A 23,524-nucleotide genomic window follows, 5' to 3' on the forward strand; every position below is an offset into this window, starting at 1 on the left:
ACTTACTAGTGCTAACTTTAGCACGACCTTGGGTACCTCCCAACCGGAGGCATACCACAACTTTTTATTATCTCTCACAACTCACAAACGACATATACAGTCACGTCTAGAAATATCAATAAGGACAAAGTGCCAAAAATATGTATACCTTAGGTACCTTAATATATGGGTGTGTATACATATTTTTGGCACTTTGTCCGTATCGATATTTTCAGACGTGACTGTACGAGGTTTTATTGCATCCATTGTTTACACGTGCTAGTTTTTCGCAAACACGAGCGAAAATGAGTAATCGACAGTAGTCGGTGTAGGTATGGTTTTCTAATTAGAATCTAGAGTCAGACCAAGATAAATTGTCAGCGATTTTGACAGCCCAGACAGTGAAAGTGTTATTTTAAATGTCAGACTTCTATGAAATGATGACGTTTACTTAACACTCGTACAGGCTGGGCTATCAAAATCGCTGCTAACTTAGCTTATTGGTCTGACTGTACCTAATTGGATATTCCTCCAACCTTTTCCACATTTGTAAAGTCATAATTCATAACATCTAAATCATTGAGATATGAAATATCGGCATGGGCAAGAGTCAAAAATTAGTAGCTACACAATACTTTAATAATTTATTTATTTATTTAATATATTTACGTACGTAGCCTAAGAAAAATATACCATTCCTAACCTAGGTACAATTATTAATTATAATTTGATTAGGCTAAAGCTGGCTAAGGTCATGAAATGAAAGTATATAGACCAGGAGCTATCCAATAAAAATGGGCGTTATCAAAATCATTGTAATTTATGTCAAATAATTATCCCCACTAGTTTTTATTAATTAATTTATGTATTTAAAATTGTATTACTGATTCCTAAACTTATTACTTATTAGTCTTATTAAGTACCTATTTATACACGATTATGTATCTTCTAAATTTCAAAAGCATCCAATAAATCTATGGGGACATAATATATATAGGTATATACATTGACCGACGTCGTATCCGTTATAGAAATAGTGAAATTGTTCTGATAAGAACAGTTTATAGATCGATCGATTGACACTCTGAGGTTAAGCAGAGAAACGTTGACGTTTGCTCTAACAAGAGAAGTTTTGAGTTTTCCCTGAGAAGGGCAGTTTTATGTTGCCCTGACAAGGGCAGTTTATACATATGCGGAGCCTGCAGCATCCTTGTCGAACTCGTCGTGTCTTCTACCAGCGAGCATCAAGCAGCGGAGCGGGACACAGCGCACCGACGACACGATGCGCACCCTACGGAGGCCAGCCGAGAAAAGGACGAGCTGACTGGACTGGATGTCAATCTCGATACCTCCCTCGCGGGAGGTATGAGTGGCCGCTTCCGCCTTTCGGCTGCGGCGGCTGTCGCGGGTCACTCCCCACCGACCGGTGGGGAGATCTATTGGCCGTCATTTGTGAGACGGTGTGTGCTGCTGGTGTGTGGGCTAGCTCTTCGCTACCGATCGTTACCCAACCCCACGACCCCTAGCCTGGTGATACCGTTTGAGCGGGGCCAAGACGAGCAGCGTTGGCGCGCTTTATTTTATAGGCGCACGAGAATGCCGCGCCCACGCCCCGCAACACTCGCGCCCGCGCACCTCACCCCGCGCGGCTACTGTTATTATATCACACTCTTTCCTGTACATATATCCCTTTCTTACATTCCTCGAATTTTGTATAAATTTCGCGCATTTTGTAAATAAAACACATTCAGTCTTGTACATAACTACAAATCGACTTTTACTTCAAGTCCTGCAAGCAACCTTCTGATATCTACATTGGTACCTACATCACATCCATCGTATTAGAGTCCATATTCATCAGATTTATCCAACTTTCTGATCAGATATAGAAGTTTTTGTGGCAAAGTAAAGTGATTGACAAAATGTCTGTTATCGACGTTACCTTAGCGTTATAGATATTTTTAACATTGTATAAAAAGATAGCTACCGCGAAATACACACACGCAATACACAACACATTCGATACCTTTTTTGATACACCCATTGGTAGTTGTACCTGTAGTACCTGAAGACACTTTCGTAATATTACGTAACTTGAAGAAAGAAGTGTACGGCTGCTCTGTGACTAATTTGTACCCTACCACAGCGGTTGTCATGTACACAGCCCGACTCAAACTGTAAACAAAACCTCGATCGATATTCCTCTATACTACAACTAAAAGGCTTGCAGCTTTCACGAAGAAAACACCTCAGCGCATAAAAAAAAAAACATTTCAAAAACATTACGTAATTCGTGGTTAATTTTGGCGGGAAATGCGCACAGTGTTCGTTCGGGAACGCGAATGAGTGATACGTTGGAGTGTTCTAAGTTCAAACTGTGGAACAACGTGGCGTCCTGCATGGAGAAATGGTTCGGTGATAAGCGGTTGTGGTTATTCGGTAACAACCTACCTTTGCTACCGAGGAGGTGAGCTTTTTCTTTACTTTAATCTGATCCATGTATACGTTGCACCCTACATTTTTTACCACACTCCTCACCCCAAGGTGTTTCTTTTGCGTTATAACATGGGATTCTTTTAATTGAGCTCCCAAAGAGCTGCCTATGTTTGTTCACTTCACATCACTACATCTTATAAAACAAAGTCCCCCGCTGCGTCTGTCTGTATGTTCGCGATAAACTGAATAATTACTTAACAGATGGGTTTCACCATCAATAGAATTCTGGAGGAAGGTTTAGATTAGGTTAGGTGTACAATTTGTTAAGGTTTGTGTAGCCCATGCGAAGCCGGGGCGGGACGCTAGTATTTCATAAAAAAATCTTTAAAAAAGAATTACCTGCCCAATTTTTACTCGAATCTGACGCCAAATCTTAGCGAGCAAATTAATGCGCTGTTTTCACCTAAATAAACCATTGATTGCCATAAAATGTATGCATATGTAAACTTTACTTGATGACTCTGGATACAGGAATTATCAGTTTTTTCAACTGCCTGCCTGTTTTACAAATAATTATAATATTACTATTACAGAACGGAACTGCTACCAGAAAAGTAAAAGTAAAAGTAGGTTAGGTTAGAACTGCGAGTCTTACAGAACAGAACTGTTTACAGAAAAGTGGGTTATGTTAGGTTAGAACTGCGACCCTTACAGAATCGTCACTTTTGTCCTCAAAAAAATGTTCTTCTACTTTTTCCTAATCAGAACACGATGCCAAATATGCCCTTAAACGGATACCCACTGTTTTGTTTACACCTGTATACTATCACAGAATAAGTAATAGTACTACGGTACGGAAAGGAAAGTTCCTACAAAACCGAAGTTTGACAGCGATTCAGGGCCGAATCATGTTGCCCCTTTCTAATCTATGGAATTATCCCTTTCGGCTATTTATGGTTATCGAAATTCATGTAATTATCTAAATTATCTTATCTGTGGTTTTGCACGCAAAGGAACGTTAAGTTGTGCCTAACCTAATAATTGCTCGGAGCAACTCTGAGCCGAACGGAGCCGAGAAAGCCCGAACGCTCTAGTTTCCTCCCTCTGATACTATACAGTGCATTTACTATTTAAACAAATTATTACATAACCGGCTAAAATTATAGTCATTATTATATTATGTATTACAAAATTGTGGGACAATGTAATACTATTTTTTATTAAATGAGCAAATTGCCGCTTTAATTGGAAATTGAGTAAGTTAAATGGTACTAAACTGTAAGTCATTAAAGCTTAATTAGGCAATTAATTCGATAACACTACGTGACATCGGGCATGCTATCGTGTCGCCACAAATCACTCAAAATAATCTAATTTTATTACAAATGATTTTAGTAATTTGACTGCATCATTGTCACGACGCGCTCGCGCTTATGTTATTGTCTAATAGCCTATCGTATGTTACTCGAGAGTTATGACATTTATTTAAGATTATCTTTGTGTGTGTTATAATATAAAGGTTAAATTGTCAGTTATTTAAGAACTAAATTGTGGGGGTAAAACTTAAACAATATTGCTTGAGTTTCTTGGACTGTGTCATGCTTGGTTCATACAGGGGAGAAACTTAATATAAAACAGTGTTTCAAATGATTAAAAAATACGTATGTGAAAACCGAATGCAGCTAATAGCATCTACAAAAATGACAGATACCTAATTAATAACGTACGTAGCTTCAACTTCGGCTCTCGGTCTATAAGTTTCATTCAACAGTTTTGAAAAATATTATATTCAGAATTGAGTTTTTAAAAATCGGCTAAGAAGGTCGTAACTCGTAATTTATTACGTACCGTAATGATTACCTATTTATATTAAAAATATGTACTTTACCAACAAATATTATCATCCTTAATATTTAGGTTGACCTATTTAGTCATATAATAAAAAAATCTTCTTTAATTTAGCTTTAACAATAATGTAGGTATTCTGTTAAAATAAGAACCGCACCATTTCGATACTTCTCTGAGATTCCCACGTTACAGGCTGAGCCTAGTGTCAATGCCAAATTCTTGAAATAAATATATTATTCTTCTTCTTTAAATGCGTGTGTCCTGATCCTGACTGACTGATTTATCAACGCAGAGCCGACTAAAAATGCTAGAAAGTTGAAATTTGCACACTAAATTTCATTTATATATATAGTCCTCCACATCGATTTCGATGACGGCGACCTCAGCAATCAAGGGTTTTTCCTCTCATGAGCTCTTATGTGGCTGGCCAGGCCAAACTTGCTCTTAAACACCCTTTCACATTCACAACAGTATAGTTGACCGGCCGCGTTGTATGTATACACATAGGAGGGCTTAGGTCTATCCTTGCGTAGTTGGCGTTGTAAATTTCATTTATAAAGTGTAAACGAGATAAAAAGCGATTTTGAAAAATACAACCCAGAGGAGGTAAAAAAGGGGTTGTGGATTTGTATGGGGACCAAGTTTTATTTGAAGTATTTGGTGAAAGGATATTATATTAAACTAGAAGCAAAGTAATTTCAGTGTTTTTGGAAATTCATCCCCTAAAAGATGTTAAAAAGGGGATAAAAGTTTGTATGGGCATCAAGCTTTATATTCAGTTAGGAACTTGAAACATCGTAATAAGTAATGTTCATAAAAATCATGTTCATTCTCATCTATGGGCAGGGGCGCCCCAGTACCAGCTTCTCTCTCTGGACCGCATCCGACGAAGAGCGACTCGAATTGTCGACTGCTAGCGTATTTCGGATCGGCTTGACTCCATGGCGCTGCGTAGAGATGTGGCCTCGCTCTACATTTTCTATCGCATGTATAACGGGGAGTGCTCCGAGGAATTGTTCGGATTAATCCCTGCCGCTTCTTTTCGCCATCGCCCTACGCGACAACATTTCCATCCTCATCACTTAGATGGTTGGCAGTCCTCAACTGTGCGTTTCTGCCTCGCACAGCTAAACTGATGTGGAATGAACTGTCGCCTGCGGTATTTCCGGAGCGATACGACGTTCAAACCTTCAAGAAAAGAGCGTACTCCCATCTTAAAGGCCGGCAACGCACTTACAACCCCTCTGGTGTTGCAGGTGTCCATGGGCGGCGGTTATCGCTTACCATCAGGTGATCCGTCTGCTCGTTTGCATTCTGTATCATGCCCTAATAAAGTTAAAAAGGGATTGAACGGGAACGATTTTATTAGGGATTTGAAATTAGTAGGGAGACAAAATATTTGAAAGTACGAAAAATAATTTACTTAATTATTTAAGGTACATATTTTAATAATTAATAAAGATTTCGTTAATATACATGTGTAATTACTTTAGTAGAATTAGTAGGTATGCCATTTACTTACAAATTTATTTAAAAAGCAAGTGGAATTGATTAACATAACAATACACGGTACCTAAATTAAAATTGCCATGCAAAGGTATTAATTAATACGTTGTAGATCATATTTATATTTTCAATGTAGGTAGGTATTAAATTAACCACTTATTTTTGTTATTACGGAAAAGGTTGAATTCTTACTGTTGCCAACGCTATAAAAAGAGATTTAAATGTTGTTCTTCTTTGACATTTTCTGCCAAACCATTTATATTTTACTTATACACTTTATATATTTTTCAGTTTTATACAAAGCCACCCTATTTTAAATGATGAAAATTATTAATAGCTTACTATTTCACTTAAATTTAATGTGTTAAATGAAGCAGAATATTGTCCAGGTGGACAGTCTCATTGAATTCCATACCTATTTTCCGTTACCGGTTGGGAATTTTAGGTTATGGTGAAATTACAGAGTTTTCATGAGAGGTGAAATATATTGGGCGCTAAAGGCGCCCCAAAATGTTTCTGAGACGTACGTATTCTGCGTGTAGTAGTAGTATAAGTTACAGTTCGCGCGAGCTTCGAGGAATCAAGAACTTGCTGGGTCACTGTGACGTGCGGCTTCCCAGTTCTCAGTTCTGCAATCCGAGTTCGCACGCATACTTACGTTGCTCATTTGTTTTACGTTGCGCTTTTACGTTGGTTTAGTATTGGGTATACTAGGTTTAAAAAGAATTACCAATTAATGGTCACTGATAATTTTTACTCCTCATGTCAAGGCCGTATTATACCTTACTACAACGTAGAAGCCTCAAATTCTTAACGTTAAAGACAATGCGTCTTTCATGTTGTTTGGTTACATTACACTGTGTGTGACTACAGGTGACTTCGTGAAGAGTTTCATGATCCTGCTTCAAACTAGCCAGTAGGAAAGGCTTTTGCCAAATACGCCAAAGAAGTAGTACTATAAGTGTAGGTATCTGTAGTGTCCTTTCTTAAGGGAGCCAGCGACATAATAGATATAAGTATGCTAGTTCCCGATTAAACACGAAACTATTATTTGTAAACAAAGTTGCTAATCCCCATTCAACCCTTCGAGTCAGGTGTAATTGTTGTGAAGTCGGTCGTCTTTTTCGCTACGAGATGTAGATAATGATACACACAGTCAGGCTAGGGTAACCAACGACAGTTTAGCCACACTCAACCTTTTTTATGAGGGCTACAAAGACGGTTTTGCCTTGTAGCCCCGGGCCGCAAGAAATTGAATATGGCTGGTTCTAATACCTACTTCTAATGAACTCTAGTGACGCTAGGAGCGCTGCTGTGGTTCGAGAGACGAGACGTAGCTTTAGCTCTCGAGTTCCCTAGAATAGATACCACTGGGGTCTGGGGTCTCTATAGGGTCCATAGGAGCAACACACGAGTCCATGCTATATTATTTCCTTTTTCCAGATCGCGGGCCAGCAGCCGTGCGATGGAGCGATACGAGAAGCTGGCTAAACTCGGCGAGGGCTCGTACGGCTTGGTTTACAAATGTCGTAACAGAGACACCGGGGAGGTGGTCGCAGTCAAGAAATTTGTGGAGAATGAAGATGATCCGCTCATTCGCAAGATCGCACTTCGGGAGATAAGGATGCTTAAGGTAAGAAATGTCGAGTAGGCCCCGACACCGGCGAGGTGGTCACAGTAAAAAAAATGTGGAGAAGGAAGATCGCGCATCGGGAAGTATTAAGGATGCTTAAGGGAAGAAACGTTAGCCAAGCTCCGCGAGGGCTCGTACGGCTTGGTGTACAACTGTCGGAAAATCGACACCGGGGAGGTGATGGTCGCAGTCAAAATAATTCTGGAGAATGAAGCAAGATTGCACTTCGGGAGATACGGAATACGGATGCTGAAGGTAAGGAAGAAATAGTTAATCTACCGTGTTGTTACCATCTCACTGATAACTTCGGAAATTTAAATACGAGTAACATTTTTGTTACTACAATATTGTAGTAACAAAAGTGTTACTATTGTAGTAACAAAAATGTTACTCGAATTTAGGTTTTGGAAGTTATCAGTGAGATGGTAACAACACGGTAGATAACGGTAAAAGTAATTAATATTTCATAAAAATAAATTATATAAATGACGAATTAAGAGCAATTCCTAGCTGAGCAACTTTTCAAATCTCGAATTTTTGAAGCTATGTTTCTGTCGCGCTGCGGTGGGCGGGAGCCGGAGCTATCTAAGTGTGAGTGCGCGCACACAGACGCGAGACTCGTGCGCTCGCTCATTGCGCGCCGTTCCGTCGACATCGCCCGCGAGCCGGACGGAATTTATTCTGCGCTGCCCGACGCATGTTGTTTTTGTTGTTACCACGTAATATTGTTTTTCATTTTTATATTATACTGTATCTATTACACCCTAATACCAAACACCCTATCACCTGTACTATATGTATTTTACACCTATGATGACGAAATAATAAATGATTGATTGATATTAATTACCATATAGGTAAAAACTGCAAAAAAGAATGATGTCTCAGCTTCGGTTGTCGTCGTACAGTCAAGTGCAAAAATATGTATCGAAAGAATCGTCTCATAAATATGGTACTACGCTCTTACTACACTGGAATAAGATGCTATGGGACATATTTTTGAGTAAGATGTGTACACCCACATTTTTACACTTGACTGTACCTATCCGTATCAGTAAGTTGGGAGTGATCATGGTGTGTTGTGAAATTTTGTAAGTAGGTATAAATATACCTATGGTTAAACTACAATCTATTTAACTTGTAGTACGATGGGGCTAAACTTGGGCCGCCTTATTGAAGAACGTATCGCAATGACAATCTGGGTAAAGTATGTTGGGATAATGCCGGACAATTTTGGGACCAATTGAGAGAACTTGTGAAAAAATGTTTTTTCAAGATCTCAACACGTGACAGATTCTTGAAGTACGTAGCGAATCGTTAAATAATAACCGTAGATTCGGCCTGAATTTTGGTAATCTTCAATATAGAACGGTTTTAGTTTTGTACCTGTGTAAAGATGAGACATACTTTTTTTTAGGGTAACGAGTGTTTTGCCATCAAGGGAGAACATTGGATGGTGAAAAAAAGTTGCTTCTAATGGAAAGAGAATAAGGTATCACAAAGAAATAGGTCCGGTGTCTACCCTTTTGTATCCGATCTTAACCCTGATACAAAAATTGGTAAAATTGTGGCTCTGAAACTTTGATACCTATGTCATCATAAGGCAATTTGATAAGTAAACAATGTGCTAAGAAACCTCTTATTGTAAGGTTTACCCGAAGTAATAAAAAAAAACCACTAAAATAATAGATACGTTGCGAAGTTTTGACAATTTAAGATTTCGTGAACTGTACAGGTTTAGGGAAAGTGTAAATGTATTGTTTATTGAATGGAATGTACTGGAAGATATTAAGTACTTAAGTAGGAGGGACAAAAATCAAAATAAATAATAATCGTGCCCAGTCATTTTTAATGAAGGTCGCCAAAAAAATAAGAATCAAACTTAGAAATCAAAAAGACTAAGTAGTTCTTTAAAAAGGTCAAGGTCACTGAGAGCCCATCTTGAAGTATGGAAAATAATTAAAATTGCGATTTTGTTGGTTTAATTTTGCAATTATGTATATATATATATATATATATATGTGTATATATATATAGTTGATATACAATCTTTTTTTTTTGATAAAATGTAAGGATCGTATGTAAAGAGTAAAGTAAATATATAGGAAAAGAGAGCCCTCTTGAAGTATTTTAAGGAAACTAATTTCGAGCCCTATCTCTATTTTGTATCCGAAACTAGCAATGTATGTATGCGTGCACATCTACATATGCATCCGTATGTGTAGGTACTTTATTGCGAAAAATTGCTCATTTGCTATCTATTTTACTCGATTTTGTTATAAATTTCAACATGTATCATCATCCCTATACAATATAAATACTCTTTATTGCACACCTCAATAAAAGAAAACAATTCAAAAGAAAACATACACATAAGCACAGGTAAACAACATGCGGTCTTATCGCTAAAAGGCAACCTTTGGGTTGCGGAAATTAAAAAATTACATTGTCAGTAACCGTCGCGCTGGTAGTGGTACTGGATAAAAAAATAATGGTACGAAAGTGTGATCAAGAAAACAATAAATGTGATAATTAAGGTCAGTAGGTAAATTGAAGAAAATTTGATGAAATCACTGCTGTTTTTTAAATAGGTAAAGATCTGATTGTTTCTGGTCCGATCTTTACCTGGAAGGGTCAAGATCGGATATCGGTCTACAGCAGTGCTAGGTCTGTTAACACAATTACAAAAACAAACACAGTTTCATCACAATACGCAAAATAAATTAAAGAGCGAAGATCGGATAGAAGGAAGAATTCGCGAAATTTACCTTGCTCTCTGTGATTGCACATAGCACAAGCCCGACTCCCTGAGCGACGCGGGCACACTGACAGTCGAGGCGCAATGAAATGGCGTCTTACACAATGTTGCCAACATTAAAAAATAAAGCCAAATTAGGGGGAAATGAATGTCCTACGTTCTTCACCCGCATCCGGTATTTACCCAACATACCTTAATCGTTGAACCGCCGCATTTCAAAATGGCCCTTATTTTGATATCGGCTAGCCGTAATGTAATACGGCGGATTATACAATACGACTGCGATACTTATATATAAATCCCCTCGTCAATGTAATTTCATTAAATTTGCTATCTAGTGGCAAACATCAAAGTAGTTATCTTTTACTTGGGACGCACAAGTGTGAGCAATGTAAAATACTATATTTCCAAAAAAAAATTATAATTATAATACGAAAGGTGGTCAAATCGCAAAATGCTGTCGTTTTATTTAAAATAATGAAATAATTAGACCAGTTCCGAAAGTACCGGGAAATCCCGGTTCTTTAAAACAGTACCGGTTCTGCAATCCCTAATAAGGATGTTATGCCCATCACTATTCCTTCTGTGTACGTATATTTAGAAACTGTCTCCGCCTCCAATTCGTGCGATAAGGATAACTGCAGCTAGGACCGAAATTCACTCGCAAAAAACTCAAAAATCGAGGTTTCGCTCTCGACTGTTTCCTCCTCCAAAACGCAACTAATCATTATGAAATTTTGGAAATTGCAAGACGAAGAAATAATCTATGCCGCTATGTTTTGATTTTTTGGATATTTTTTGTCATATTTGTATACTGTACCTTTTTTTACAGCCAATTCAATTTAGCCGTTTTTGCGATTTTCGAGGCGCTGTATCTTTCTTCAAAATAAAATAATCCAAAAAAGCAAAACATAGCGGCACAGATATTGATGATATTGATCTTATTTGAAAAAATCACTGCTCTAGGTTAAAAATCCAGGGAGGAATCAGTCGAGAGCGTTTGTATGGAAAAATCGCAACTAGGAATTCCTCAGCTTGAACATGTTAAGACGTCCGTGCCAAGCCATTGTATTCGGGCAGCTCATCATTCCACAAATTTACATTCCATGAAGGTACCGTTAATAGTTCTATTAGTTGCGAAGGTATTTTCGTGGATGTATTTTGTTACCGGTATCTGACTCAGTATTGTGAAGTTTAAAAGAAAGTTGTGAAAGTTTGAAGTAAAAATATTAATATAGATTATCAGAAATCTACCTCGAGCGTTTACATTCCCCACCTCAGATAGACCGTATCCCTTTACAGTCCACACTACCTTAATATATGGTTAATAAAGTTGTGTATATTTTTAACACTTTGTCTGTGCCGATATTTAATCCTGGTAAGGGCATTTATTTGTGTGATGAACATGGATATTTGTTCCTGAGTCATGGGTGTTTTCTATGTATTTAAGTATTTATATATTATATATATATTTGCCTAAGTACCCTCAACACAAGCCTTATTGAGCTTACCGTGGGACTTAGTCAATTTGTGTAATAATGTCCTATAATAATATTTATATTTATTTAATACCTTGACTGTACTTGCTCAAACATACCTAATGTCACTGACATATACACGAATAATGTTTAGTTGTATACCTTACCTAAAAAAATCTATAGTGAGATTAGTGAGGCACCGAACTCACGGACATAGAAAAACGTAGTGTACGGGTGTAGTGTAAAGGTGACCTCCCTGCATACACTCAGTCTATGCAGGGGAGTCACCTCTCTCTGCATCTGACTGTACATTGACCAAAATGTTATCTCCATTGTAGTGAATAATAACCCAATAAATATAATAAAAAGTTTACTTTTTATTTTAAATTTCAATTTTAAGTCTTATTTTCATTTATTTAGAATTAAATAAATATCTTTTTCAACAAAACCCTCACCGTCACTTAAAAGGTTCAAAATTTCATTTCTCATTGTTTCTATTTTTTAACGTGCGCATACAATACACACGTGAACGCGACGCGAGCTTGTGCGGGTCGGTATTTAAACATATTTTAGTTTATATTTTCCTTTGTTCATCATGTCTTGGTTTACATTTACAAGTTTAACCTATGGGAGGTTAGATTGTGTTTTGTAAAACGTGTCTGGGACCTCGAGACTAGTCGAGACGTCTTTGTGACATAGAAAAACTTTGGACCGATGTGATAAACTTAGTCTAAGCTGACACTGCACGAGTTGCTATGGCCGATCGCATACATTTAGTTACAATTTTTCTTCTCTAGAGGTGGAGGCCCTTAGGAGGAGGAGAACCTTAATCTTAAATTTTTCATCTTACTAACGCAAAAAAAAATCTAACTGTAAAATATCAAACAAATTAAATCCAAATGAAAGTCATTAAATAAGTATTCATCATTCCAAATAATCCTTTAAAAGTCATTTCTACCAGCAAACATAAGGAAACAACTAAAAATTTATTGCATCTGATTACTTTGCCCCACATGTGGATAAAATGCAACTTTCTCATTAGTTTTTGAACAACCAAGAGGGCCTTTACTAGTTGGTGTGGTGAAAGTTTTTTATTTATATTCGTCGACTGTAATGGTTTTTTTTACTCGACCATAATATTCATAAGCAAACGCTGTAGTCAAGAACAATCACGTGGCGCCGGGGTCCAGAGGAAAAGACACAAACGCGCGACTATTACATTTCATGAGTAATATTCATATAAGTATTATGTAATATGCACGCGGTGAAGTCTTTAGTACTACTGGCATACTTATTTATTTATCTCTCATTATTTAGGTTTTATAGTAGAAAAAGTATTATTTTAGATTAAAATTACGCTCAAAGTTTACTCTCTATATGTATCTGATTCTACATAGATAAGACTTTTCTACTTATTACAATTATTACCAATAATTCGACATTTCCTATTCAACCTTGAGAAGCACTAATCAATCAATACATAATAGTCATTCTGACCTGATATTAGTCACCGATCGCACTCGGCTTGACTCACACGCACATGAATATTGTATTCGTTAATGACTCCAATCGCCGTGTCGTATTAGACAAAGGGAAGCCACTTTTACATCATTAACATATATCTAAGGACGGGCCTTACGGGCATTAAGAATGGTGCTAGTTCAGTGGTGTCACTCACGAATTCGAGCCAAGCGTGCAGTCTAAGGCAAGGCAACAAGTTGCGATGCGACCAATCGCGCGCGTGATGCAAACTCATCAACCAATCGCACTGGCGTTAGTCTGCACGATTGGCTCGAATTTGTGTGCGTGACACCGCTGGCTCTATTCTTAAGGCCCGTCCTTAGATATATGAAATGAAATGAAATGAAATGAAAATCATTTATTTCGAGCTAAAAACTCATATAGTGTTAGTACATACAACAATTATTATTTATCTACCTATATATCTAAGTTAGTACAATATAAACAAAACAATAAATACCTAAAACTACTTAACATAATCTATTTCGATGATGCGTTGGTCCGTTGGGTTCATGCAGTTGGTTCCAACGCCTCATCAGTGGGCAGTCTACTCTGACGGCAAATACGTTTAGGAGACTGTTGGTGCTACCCCGCAACCTATGCAATAGGGATGCCGCTCTTTTACGCATAATAGCGTAAAAGTCATCCGTACGGGCATCGGCGAACATCCCCGACGCACTGCAGTACCGAGGCAGACCCATCAGTATCCTAAACGCATTATTATATTGCACACGCAGCGCATTGTACGATCGCTACGAGAAGCTGGTCCACAGGCTGCAAGCATAAAATGTGTTTATTTATATGTGACAATTCAAATCATAACTTTTTAACAAAAAATAAAACCGACTTCAAATATTACCAAAAGCGCCATACATGTACAGTCAACCAATTTGATTCCTAGGCCACTATAGAACCATGGCATAATGACTTCTACGACAGTGCTTATTGAGTGATGTGTGTCAAGTATCTAGTAGTTAAAGCGACAAGGTTCTATAGTGGCCTAGGATTATAATTGGTTGACTGTACATATAACATTAGAAGAGTTCCCTCGATTTCTCCAAGATCCCATCATAGAATAGAATAGAATAATTTTTATTCATAAACACAAACAAGACACATTAAATTACATGATATAACAAAAACAAAGGAAGTATAAAGTGCCACGAAATGGCCTCATCTCAGCATGTGAATGGCATCATCAGACCCCGACTTGGTGCCAACGGGACCATCTCGGGATTATACCCGTTAGATTAAAAAAAATATTGAAAATCGGTTCACGATTCTCGGAGATATCGAGTAACATACATACAAAAAAAAACAGTCGAATTGAGAACCTCCTCCTTTTTTGAAGTCGGTTAAAACGGGACTTTATAGCGGTCGACGCTTACGCCATTATTAGCGGCGCGCCAATACTAATGCTCTCCCTGTGGGCTCACTAAACTGATAGGTGTCTGTGAGCGGTACGCTAATAGTCACGGTTTAAAGTATAACGTTAGAAAGAGCGAATGTATGGTCTTTAGGGTTAGAAACAAATGCCCATGCGATGTCCCACCTATAAAATTAAACGGGGAGGTACTCACTGTAGTGTCACAATTTAAATATCTCGGACATGTTGTGACTTCTGACCTTAAAGACGATACAGACATTGAACGCGAACGAAGAGCATTGTCTATTAGAGCTAATATGATCGCCCGTAGGTTCGCTAAATGCTCTAATCAGGTCAAGGTCACTCTTTTCAGGGCGTACTGTACTTCCCTATATACTAGCGGCCTATGGGCGGACTACACAGTAAGACGGTACAATTCTCTTCGTGTACAGTTCAATAACGCTTTCAGGGTGCTGATGGGGCTGCCGCGATACTGTAGTGCATCAGGGATGTTTGCCGAGGCGCGGGTGGACTGTTTCCACGCGACTATGCGCAAGCGTTGTACATCCCTGGTGCGCCGGATCCGCGCCAGTACCAACAGCATTCTGAGAATGATATCTGAACGGGTAGATTCTGTATATCTCAACCGCTGTTGTAGTTTGCACCTGAACCGGGATGTGAAATATCTACACTGACATCCTGACAACTGTATAGAATAGCGAAATTGTATGAAGTGACATTTTATCAAATTTGACATCTGTATTAATTAATAGCTATATTGAATGAAACATTTTAAAATTAATTTTATTTGTATTTATTTTTATTTCATCGAATTTTGTTTTTATTGTATTCTGTTTGATTTAGTTTCACTTCTTTTCAATTTCAATTAATTTATTTATTCTTAATCATCATTAATTTATTGTGTATAGTACTAATCATATATTTTAAGATATACATTTTTTACTAACAATAATTGATCTCAGTTGGTCTCTCAATAAATGAAATTGAATGGTACTACGTGACGTAAGCGCCACATATGTCAATCCTTTACATCTACTTTTGAACAACTATATCACTACACCGTATAAAACAAGAGGGACTTTGTTTTATACGGTGCGGCTGCGTCTGTCTGTCTGTATGTTTGTGATTAGCTCAAATGACTGAACAGATTTTCATTCGGTTTTACCTATTAAATTATTGGCCGGAAGTGTACGTCGCCTCGAGGAACAAACAGTCGTATCCTAAGATCGTAACTAGGAAGCTTAAATAAATTCTTATTACATATTTGCAAAACTCATATTTGCTGTCCATTTCGGAGAACGTTCACCTTTAAATCGCTCTACAAACATTGACATTATGTCTAAGGACGGGCCTTACGGGCACTATAAGAATGGTTCTAGTTCAGTGGTGTCACTTACGAATTCGAGCCAATCGTGCAGTGTAACGAAACACATCATATATGTAAACATGTACATAATCTTGCAATTACTAAGTAAAAAAATAACCAGCCACGTGCCATGAAAAATTCGCACAATAGCAAGGAAAAACGTTTTGTTGCACGTGATTTTAATTAATAGGTACTCACACATCACAAATTGATGGGTCTTCCAAATACATGACAGACAATAAACATGTCCATTTGTTAACAAAACATATTTTAATTTAGACAGTAAAACCTTTTGTCCTTCAGTTTCTTTTTTTTTTTTTTAAATGACTTGTTAATTATTTTCATTTTAATGTTATTATGTTGTAAGACATATGCCCTTATGGCCCACCAGGAGCTTATGTTTTGATTTTGGTACCTAAAATAAAATTAAAATTTATATTTTTAATTTGTCCTTTATTTAAAAAGTATTTATGTAAGGTACATTGGGCTAACTTCGATAGAAAGGTAAGTTTGAAAATCGTTTTGTACTAGCCACCATTAATGACAAATCGCCTGTTGTATCCGTATTCCTCGATATGACCAAAGCTTTTGACCTAGTTGATCACTCGAAACTTCTTAAAAAATTAGATGCTTGTCAGTGTTGTCAGGGGCCATTCGAACGATTGGCTCAGATCTTATTTAGATAATAGAAGGCGATGCACAGAAATTTCTAAATTTGTAAAAATTAAATCAATTACACAAAAAAATTACAGATCACCTATTCGTAATATAGTATCAGGAGTACCACAGGGTAGCAACATAGGTAGGTAGGTAGGCTTCTGGTTTTATAGATATTTGCCATATTAAAAAATACTCCGCTTTCGAATTTGCCCCGATGCGCTTTACCTACCTTACTATTAGGTACCACACCATCCGGATTTTTTGTTGTTATGGCCTTATGCCTGTATTTTTACGACATTATTGGTACTATTGTCTTGCTGTGATAATAATGTGAGATACGTTAAACAGGTACCCATAAAAAATTCAATGCTTAGCACTCCTCAGCTTCAGCGTAAACATATCTACGAAATTGCAAAAAGGTCATAAGTTAGATTGTAATTAACAGACTTAAAAAAAGGAACAGTTTCTGAATGCATTGAAATCGTCGCATTCTTGAAATTTTGTGTAAGTTTACCTTGTTCACCGATTATTACTCGGCGTTCGATTTAAAAAAATATTTTATTTGTTTGAAAGGGCATCCTTTTTCGTTGGTCCCTTTCCTTTTGCACACGTAGCTTTAAGCGTAAAGGTAATTCTAGCTCTGCGACTCCTACACATGACTTGTTTATTTATTTTTTTTTTTTTATGTATTAAAGTTCCAATTAGTTTTAAAAAAAATCGCAGAGTTCCATGTTTACTTACTGCTAAAGTCATGAATGGCTTAATTACAGTAAGGGTTCGGACTTATTAAACTAATTTATATAACAAAGCAAATATATGTTTACAAAATATAGTCGTAATTATTTGATATCAAATATTTTTTAAACTGTATTGCACAATACATGAAGAGTACAAATGGCGGACTTAATGCCAGAAGGCATTCTCTACCAGTCAACCATGAGCCAAACCGAAAGATGCTAATTGGTGCAGGGTCAGAATACAGAGTAAAATTGTTACTACTTACGTGTGTTGTGTTGAACTTGTTATTGTCATTATGTCATACATACGCGCGGGTTTTCTCTACGGGTGAACGTATTTCCCAGTGTCACGTTCATGGAGGTTAATTGCATAAGATTTAAATTTGCAGGATTTTTAAGTCACGAGTAGGATTGTTACATGACAAAACGGAATATCCTGACCTGAGGGACACAAACTATATATTGACTTTCGATTATTTCTAAAACTATCCGCAGACTGGAGCCGAAGTTCCCCCTCCCGAAGGCAGAGTGCAAACACTGATATCATGCCAACCTCTACGCCGGGAGCGAGATGAAAAAACCCCGGGTCCCACCCCCCAGGTTGCCTTATCGATTTTTTATAGAGGTGGTAATCCTCGTGGCAAGTTCGGCCTGGCCAGACACATTAGGGCTCATGCTAGACAACGTCCATGATGTTTATTTAGGGTCGCCGTCATCGAAAACGATGAGAAGGACTATATAAATGATTTCAACTGAATTATCTAACCACATTTTCATATCACAGGTAACTAAACATACGAGTAAGTAAGTAAGTAAGTAAATATTCTTTATTGCACCAACAATTATACATTTTACATACATGTAAAACTACAACACCACTTTACGTGAGTAACATACCTAGTGCATAATATCTGTACATGTGCTTGCTTAAGCAAATACAAGCGTACGTTTTTGTAGCTAATACTTTACATACATTACTATAATCGAATGTGTTGCAAACTGTAACTAATAAGTGCATTGTGCGGTCAGGGCGAAAATGTGCGTATAATATTGAATCTTATTTCTTAGATGAAAGGGTTCATAAGGTATACACCTTCAATTTCACACCTCTGAATAGTGAACCAATGATCTTTAAGTTTGATGCTTTGTACAGGGTGGCTGAAATATATAAATAAAATCAAAAAGCTTATTTGTTAGTTTGGCCATCGGATCAGCTGTACGAACTTGCTACGCTCGTGGTTCAATTAATTAATAATTAATATTAGCTCGGATATTCATATTATAAACAACTTTGCAACGCGGGTAAAACATTAATATTAATTTTAATAACAAAACTCCCATAAGACTCAGATATATTATAAGACGGGTCACTCGCATATTTTAAGTCGAAAAACGCTCGACGTGTTTCACTCCGTACCGAGGAGTGTCGTCATGAGCGTTGACGGACCGGCGCAGATTGCGGGCCGACTTAAAATACGTGAGTGACCCGTTTTTTTATATTTTATACATTTATATTATTATTATTATTTTAATTTATGGGCCTTTATGATAATTATGATGAGTGCCATGTCAACCAAGCAGTGATATTGTGGCAGCCGGCCCCTTAAAGTTCATTACTAATGCCAGTTGAAACTAGTAAATTCCGTATTCTTTGGGTGGTAATGTTAATAAGTAGGTAAATCATATAACTATTCTTAGGTAAAAGGTATTTCACGTTACACCATGTATACGAATCAAGCATTCATGAATCGCATAACAGGCATTATGTGCTTATTCTGACCCGTCGTTTCCTGCGCCTTGAATTTGTATGAGTTCCGTAATTTATAAGTACATTGGTTATATGTTAATTATTTAATGCACTTTATTTACATTGATTACGTGTCTTTATATCTATATTTTTAGGTTAGTATCGCTTTGGTATTTTTAGTTCGGTTGATGTATTTATTTCGAAACTAACGGAATCGGGGCAATACCTGCAATGGCTACAATTAGATTATATGTAAATCACAACCTTTAAACTTAAATGTGAAAAAGTAAATTGAAGTTATACTGTCGCCCGCGGTATGTCAGGACCGCTACTACCTGCAAATTGCAATAAAACAGCGTACTCACATCTTAAAGGCTGAATGCACTTCCAATCTTGGTCTTATCGGACAGAACATCAGCGCTGGAAGTCGCCAGCAACATACTGAGATTAGACCATCTCGTGGTATACTTGCTCCTTTTTATGTTTAATTTATGTTTTGCGTTTTAGCTTACGAATAAATTATTTATATTTCTATTCTTGTATTGCAGGTGTCCATGGGCAACGGTAATTGCTTACAATTAGGTGATTCGTCTGCTCGTTTGTCCTCTATAACATTAATAAATAAAATAAATATATCTTGGCTTTGTCCTTCTCCAACGGTTCCCTGCGATCTTTAACAGATCATCGATCTACCTTGCTGGGACTGTCAACTATGTTTCATAAAAAAAAAAACATATAGACTATTCACAGATGATCATATTGTTGTTCCAGAATCTCAAGCACCCAAACCTGGTGAACCTGATCGAAGTGTTCCGCCGTAAGCGTAAACTGCACCTCGTATTCGAGTACTGCGACCACACTGTTCTGAACGAGCTGGAGAAACACCCCGCTGTACGTACAACAATTTTCTGTTTTTATATGAAGCATCCAAACCTGGTGCATCTGATCGAAGTGTTCCGCCGTAAGCGTAAACTGCATCTCGTGTTCGAGTACTGCGACCACACTGTTCTGAACGAGCTGGAGAAACACCCGGCTGTAAGTACAATAATGTTCTGTTTTTATATGAAGCATCCAAACCTGGTGCATCTGATCGAAGTGTTCCGCCGTAAGCGTAAACTGCATCTCGTGTTCGAGTACTGCGACCACACTGTTCTGAACGAGCTGGAGAAACACCCGGCTGTAAGTACAATAATGTTCTGTTTTTATATGAAGCATCCAAACCTGGTGCATCTGATCGAAGTGTTCCGCCGTAAGCGTAAACTGCATCTCGTGTTCGAGTACTGCGACCACACTGTTCTGAACGAGCTGGAGAAACACCCGGCTGTAAGTACAATAATGTTCTGTTTTTATATGAAGCATCCAAACCTGGTGCATCTGATCGAAGTGTTTCGCCGTAAGCGTAAACTGCATCTCGTGTTCGAGTACTGCGACCACACTGTTCTGAACGAGCTGGAGAAACACCCGGCTGTAAGTACAATAATGTTCTGTTTTTATATGAAGCATCCAAACCTGGTGCATCTGATCGAAGTGTTCCGCCGTAAGCGTAAACTGCATCTCGTGTTCGAGTACTGCGACCACACTGTTCTTAACGAGCTGGAGAAACACCCGGCTGTAAGTACAATAATGTTCTGTTTTTATATGAAGCATCCAAACCTGGTGCATCTGATCGAAGTGTTCCGCCGTAAGCGTAAACTGCATCTCGTGTTCGAGTACTGCGACCACACTGTTCTTAACGAGCTGGAGAAACACCCGGCTGTAAGTACAATAATGTTCTGTTTTTATATGAAGCATCCAAACCTGGTGCATCTGATCGAAGTGTTCCGCCGTAAGCGTAAACTGCATCTCGTGTTCGAGTACTGCGACCACACTGTTCTTAACGAACTGGAGAAACACCCGGCTGTAAGTACAATAATGTTCTGTTTTTATATGAAGCATCCAAACTTGGTGAACCTGATAGAAGTGTTCCGCCGTAAGCGTAAACTGCATCTCGTGTTCGAGTACTGCGACCATACTGTTCTGAAAGAGCTGGAGAAACACCCCGCTGCTGTAAGTGCATTAAAGTTCTGTTTTATAAGGTTATCGGACTGGAAACTTCGAAATATATAATATACTATATATAATATAATAATATATTTACTATATTTAGGAGATACGGTGTATGTGTGTTTATATAGCGTGAACAATGCTGTTACGAAAGCAAATGACACTTGACATCATTCCAATTTTGGTCACACTTTTGACATTTGACCGGTAATCTTGTACATTGTAGATCTATGTTCATACAGTGAAAATTCTGTATGTACGTAATTAAACTGTGCAGACACCTACCACATTAACGATTGACCCTAGCTGGTAATTGGCTAATAATCAACGCCACATAAGAAAGTTGCTTCGTGTGCCCCAGTGCATACCGTGGTGCAACCATAAACTGGAGAATACACTATTCGAGAACTAATAAACTATTCAATTGAAAAAATTAAAAAAAAAACTCTCTACGCTATATGCCAACAAAATCCTTTTTAAGCCGAAAATGCCTGACATCATTTTGGCAAAGAGCTCTTCAAACTGCTGGATCGATTTCTATGAATCATAGCTAAGAACCACCGCAAAAAACCGCATGGAAATCAGCCCATCCGTTGGAGAGCTACGATGCCATAGACATACAGACATTTGGCGTCAAACATATAACCCCTCTTTTTGCGTCGGGGGTTAAAATATAAATTATACCTCAAGTAAAGTCCGTCATACGACAAGAATAGAACAAAGTGAGTGAAGTTATTAAAGTAGAGTTATTAAAGCGTCATATTTTAAAAATCAATTTTGTTGCAATATTAATGTAAAGACGGTAATTTATTAAAATACCTGCAAGTTCTAAATAGCATGCAATTGCATTTAATGAATTCGTTACAAACATGCAAGGGTCAGGCAGGGTCAAGCTGTCGTAGCAATGGCTTAACGTGAAATTAGTGAAATTACCTTTTGGGCGGTTAATACCTATTTTCTTATTTTTCTTTCGTCGCTGCATAACGGAAAATTTGTCAATGTAGGCATGGCGGGAATTAGGCAGCTGAGAAATAAAATTCTCGCAATAGCAACCTGTAGCTGGCAACCAAAACGTCGTAATCGCCGTAAAATTAATGGCGCTTACACGTTTAAATAAATAAATAAATAAATATTATAGGACGTTATTACACAAATTGACTAAGTCCCACGGTAAGCTCAATAAGGCTTGTGTTGAGGGTACTTAGACAACGACATATATAATATATAAATATTTATAAATACTTAAATACATAGAAAACACCCATGACTCAGGAACAAATATCCATGCTCATCACACGAATAAATGCCCTTACCAGGATTTGAACCCGGGACCATCAGCTTCGTAGGCAGGGTCACTACCCACTAGGCCAAACCGGTCGTCAAAACGTCAAACGTTTAGGTCTCGAGATTCACGCTCCGCTTCTATGATTTATTGTCAAATTTCATGGCGCAAAATACTGATTCTTTGTGCCGGTTCTATATGTAGTAATAATAGTTCAATGGAAAATGATGACGCTACTTTTTGTTGCATCTATCATCTCGATATATTTTTTCTATTCGATCGACGTTTGTCGACTTACGATTGTCATCTTGGTTAGACCCCCACATGCCTCCTAAAGACCTTAGCGAGAGTTTCTCAAGGTGTTGTTCGAAATAGACCCTTCGTGAACCGGCTATCGGAAGTATTGGGACAATTACTGATTATCTTATAGGTAAGGTGCTTGATAGATGCAAAACTCACTAAGAGCATTCATTCCGTTCGATAAGGACGTCTTCTCGCTGGTGATATCCCTAGTGTTGCAGACATCCCTAGGCTAAGACGGGCTGCTCCCTTTTTTGCAACCTATTTAAAATAATATTAGGCCAAGCAACAAGTATAGAACATAATTTTTGACCCCGTAACTTTGTTTGGACTAGTTAGGAGGTGAATATATCATAAGTCCTCGGCCGTAACCCTTGAGCCGGTGGGGAGAGGGGGGCTTAACGCATTCACTGCCAATGCTTTCGTAGCGCCACACGCGTAGCCTATTCTAGCGTTTTCCCGCTTTGTAGAGGAAAGCGACTACGAATTGCCCACCTTGAAGTTTTTCTGTTTTGCCTTATGGTTGACTAGTAGAGAATGCCTATTGGCATTAACTCCGCCTGTTGTACTCTTTTTCTATGTGCAATAAAGTTTAAAATAAATAAATAAATAATTGAGTGCCCGCCGACTGGGTTCCCGGCATCCAATGTGTTAAAGTCCCTAAGGGCCTAATCTGTTTTCACCTATATCTCGGAAACTTTGCGTTTCAGCGACATAACTACTTACACAAAATGAAAGCTGATTAAATTTTCTATAAGTTTAATCTGTCAAGTTTTTGGATATCTTGTATAATTTTTTAAATATCCGTTCTTGAATATTGAGGGCTCATCACTATCATCATCT

At 37.8% G+C, this 23,524-nt stretch overlaps 1 protein-coding gene across 2 annotated transcripts in view; it reads left to right on the forward strand.

Moving 5' to 3' along the window:
• The first annotated feature begins 2,310 nt into the window (after positions 1-2,310).
• LOC133528687 (cyclin-dependent kinase-like 4) overlaps positions 2,311-23,524 on the forward strand; it is a 54,850-nt gene continuing 33,636 nt past the window's right edge. Inside the window, exons 1-3 of one of the 2 annotated variants that reach the window (XM_061866159.1) lie at positions 2,311-2,446; positions 7,213-7,402; positions 19,828-19,947. In XM_061866159.1, the coding sequence (XP_061722143.1) occupies positions 2,322-2,446; positions 7,213-7,402; positions 19,828-19,947 (435 nt within the window). In that variant the 5' untranslated portion in view covers positions 2,311-2,321. The other variant, XM_061866158.1, reaches the window with a different exon arrangement.

The sequence above is a fragment of the Cydia pomonella genome, chromosome 19, assembly GCF_033807575.1.
Source record: "Cydia pomonella isolate Wapato2018A chromosome 19, ilCydPomo1, whole genome shotgun sequence".
Lineage (NCBI taxonomy): Eukaryota > Metazoa > Arthropoda > Insecta > Lepidoptera > Tortricidae > Cydia > Cydia pomonella.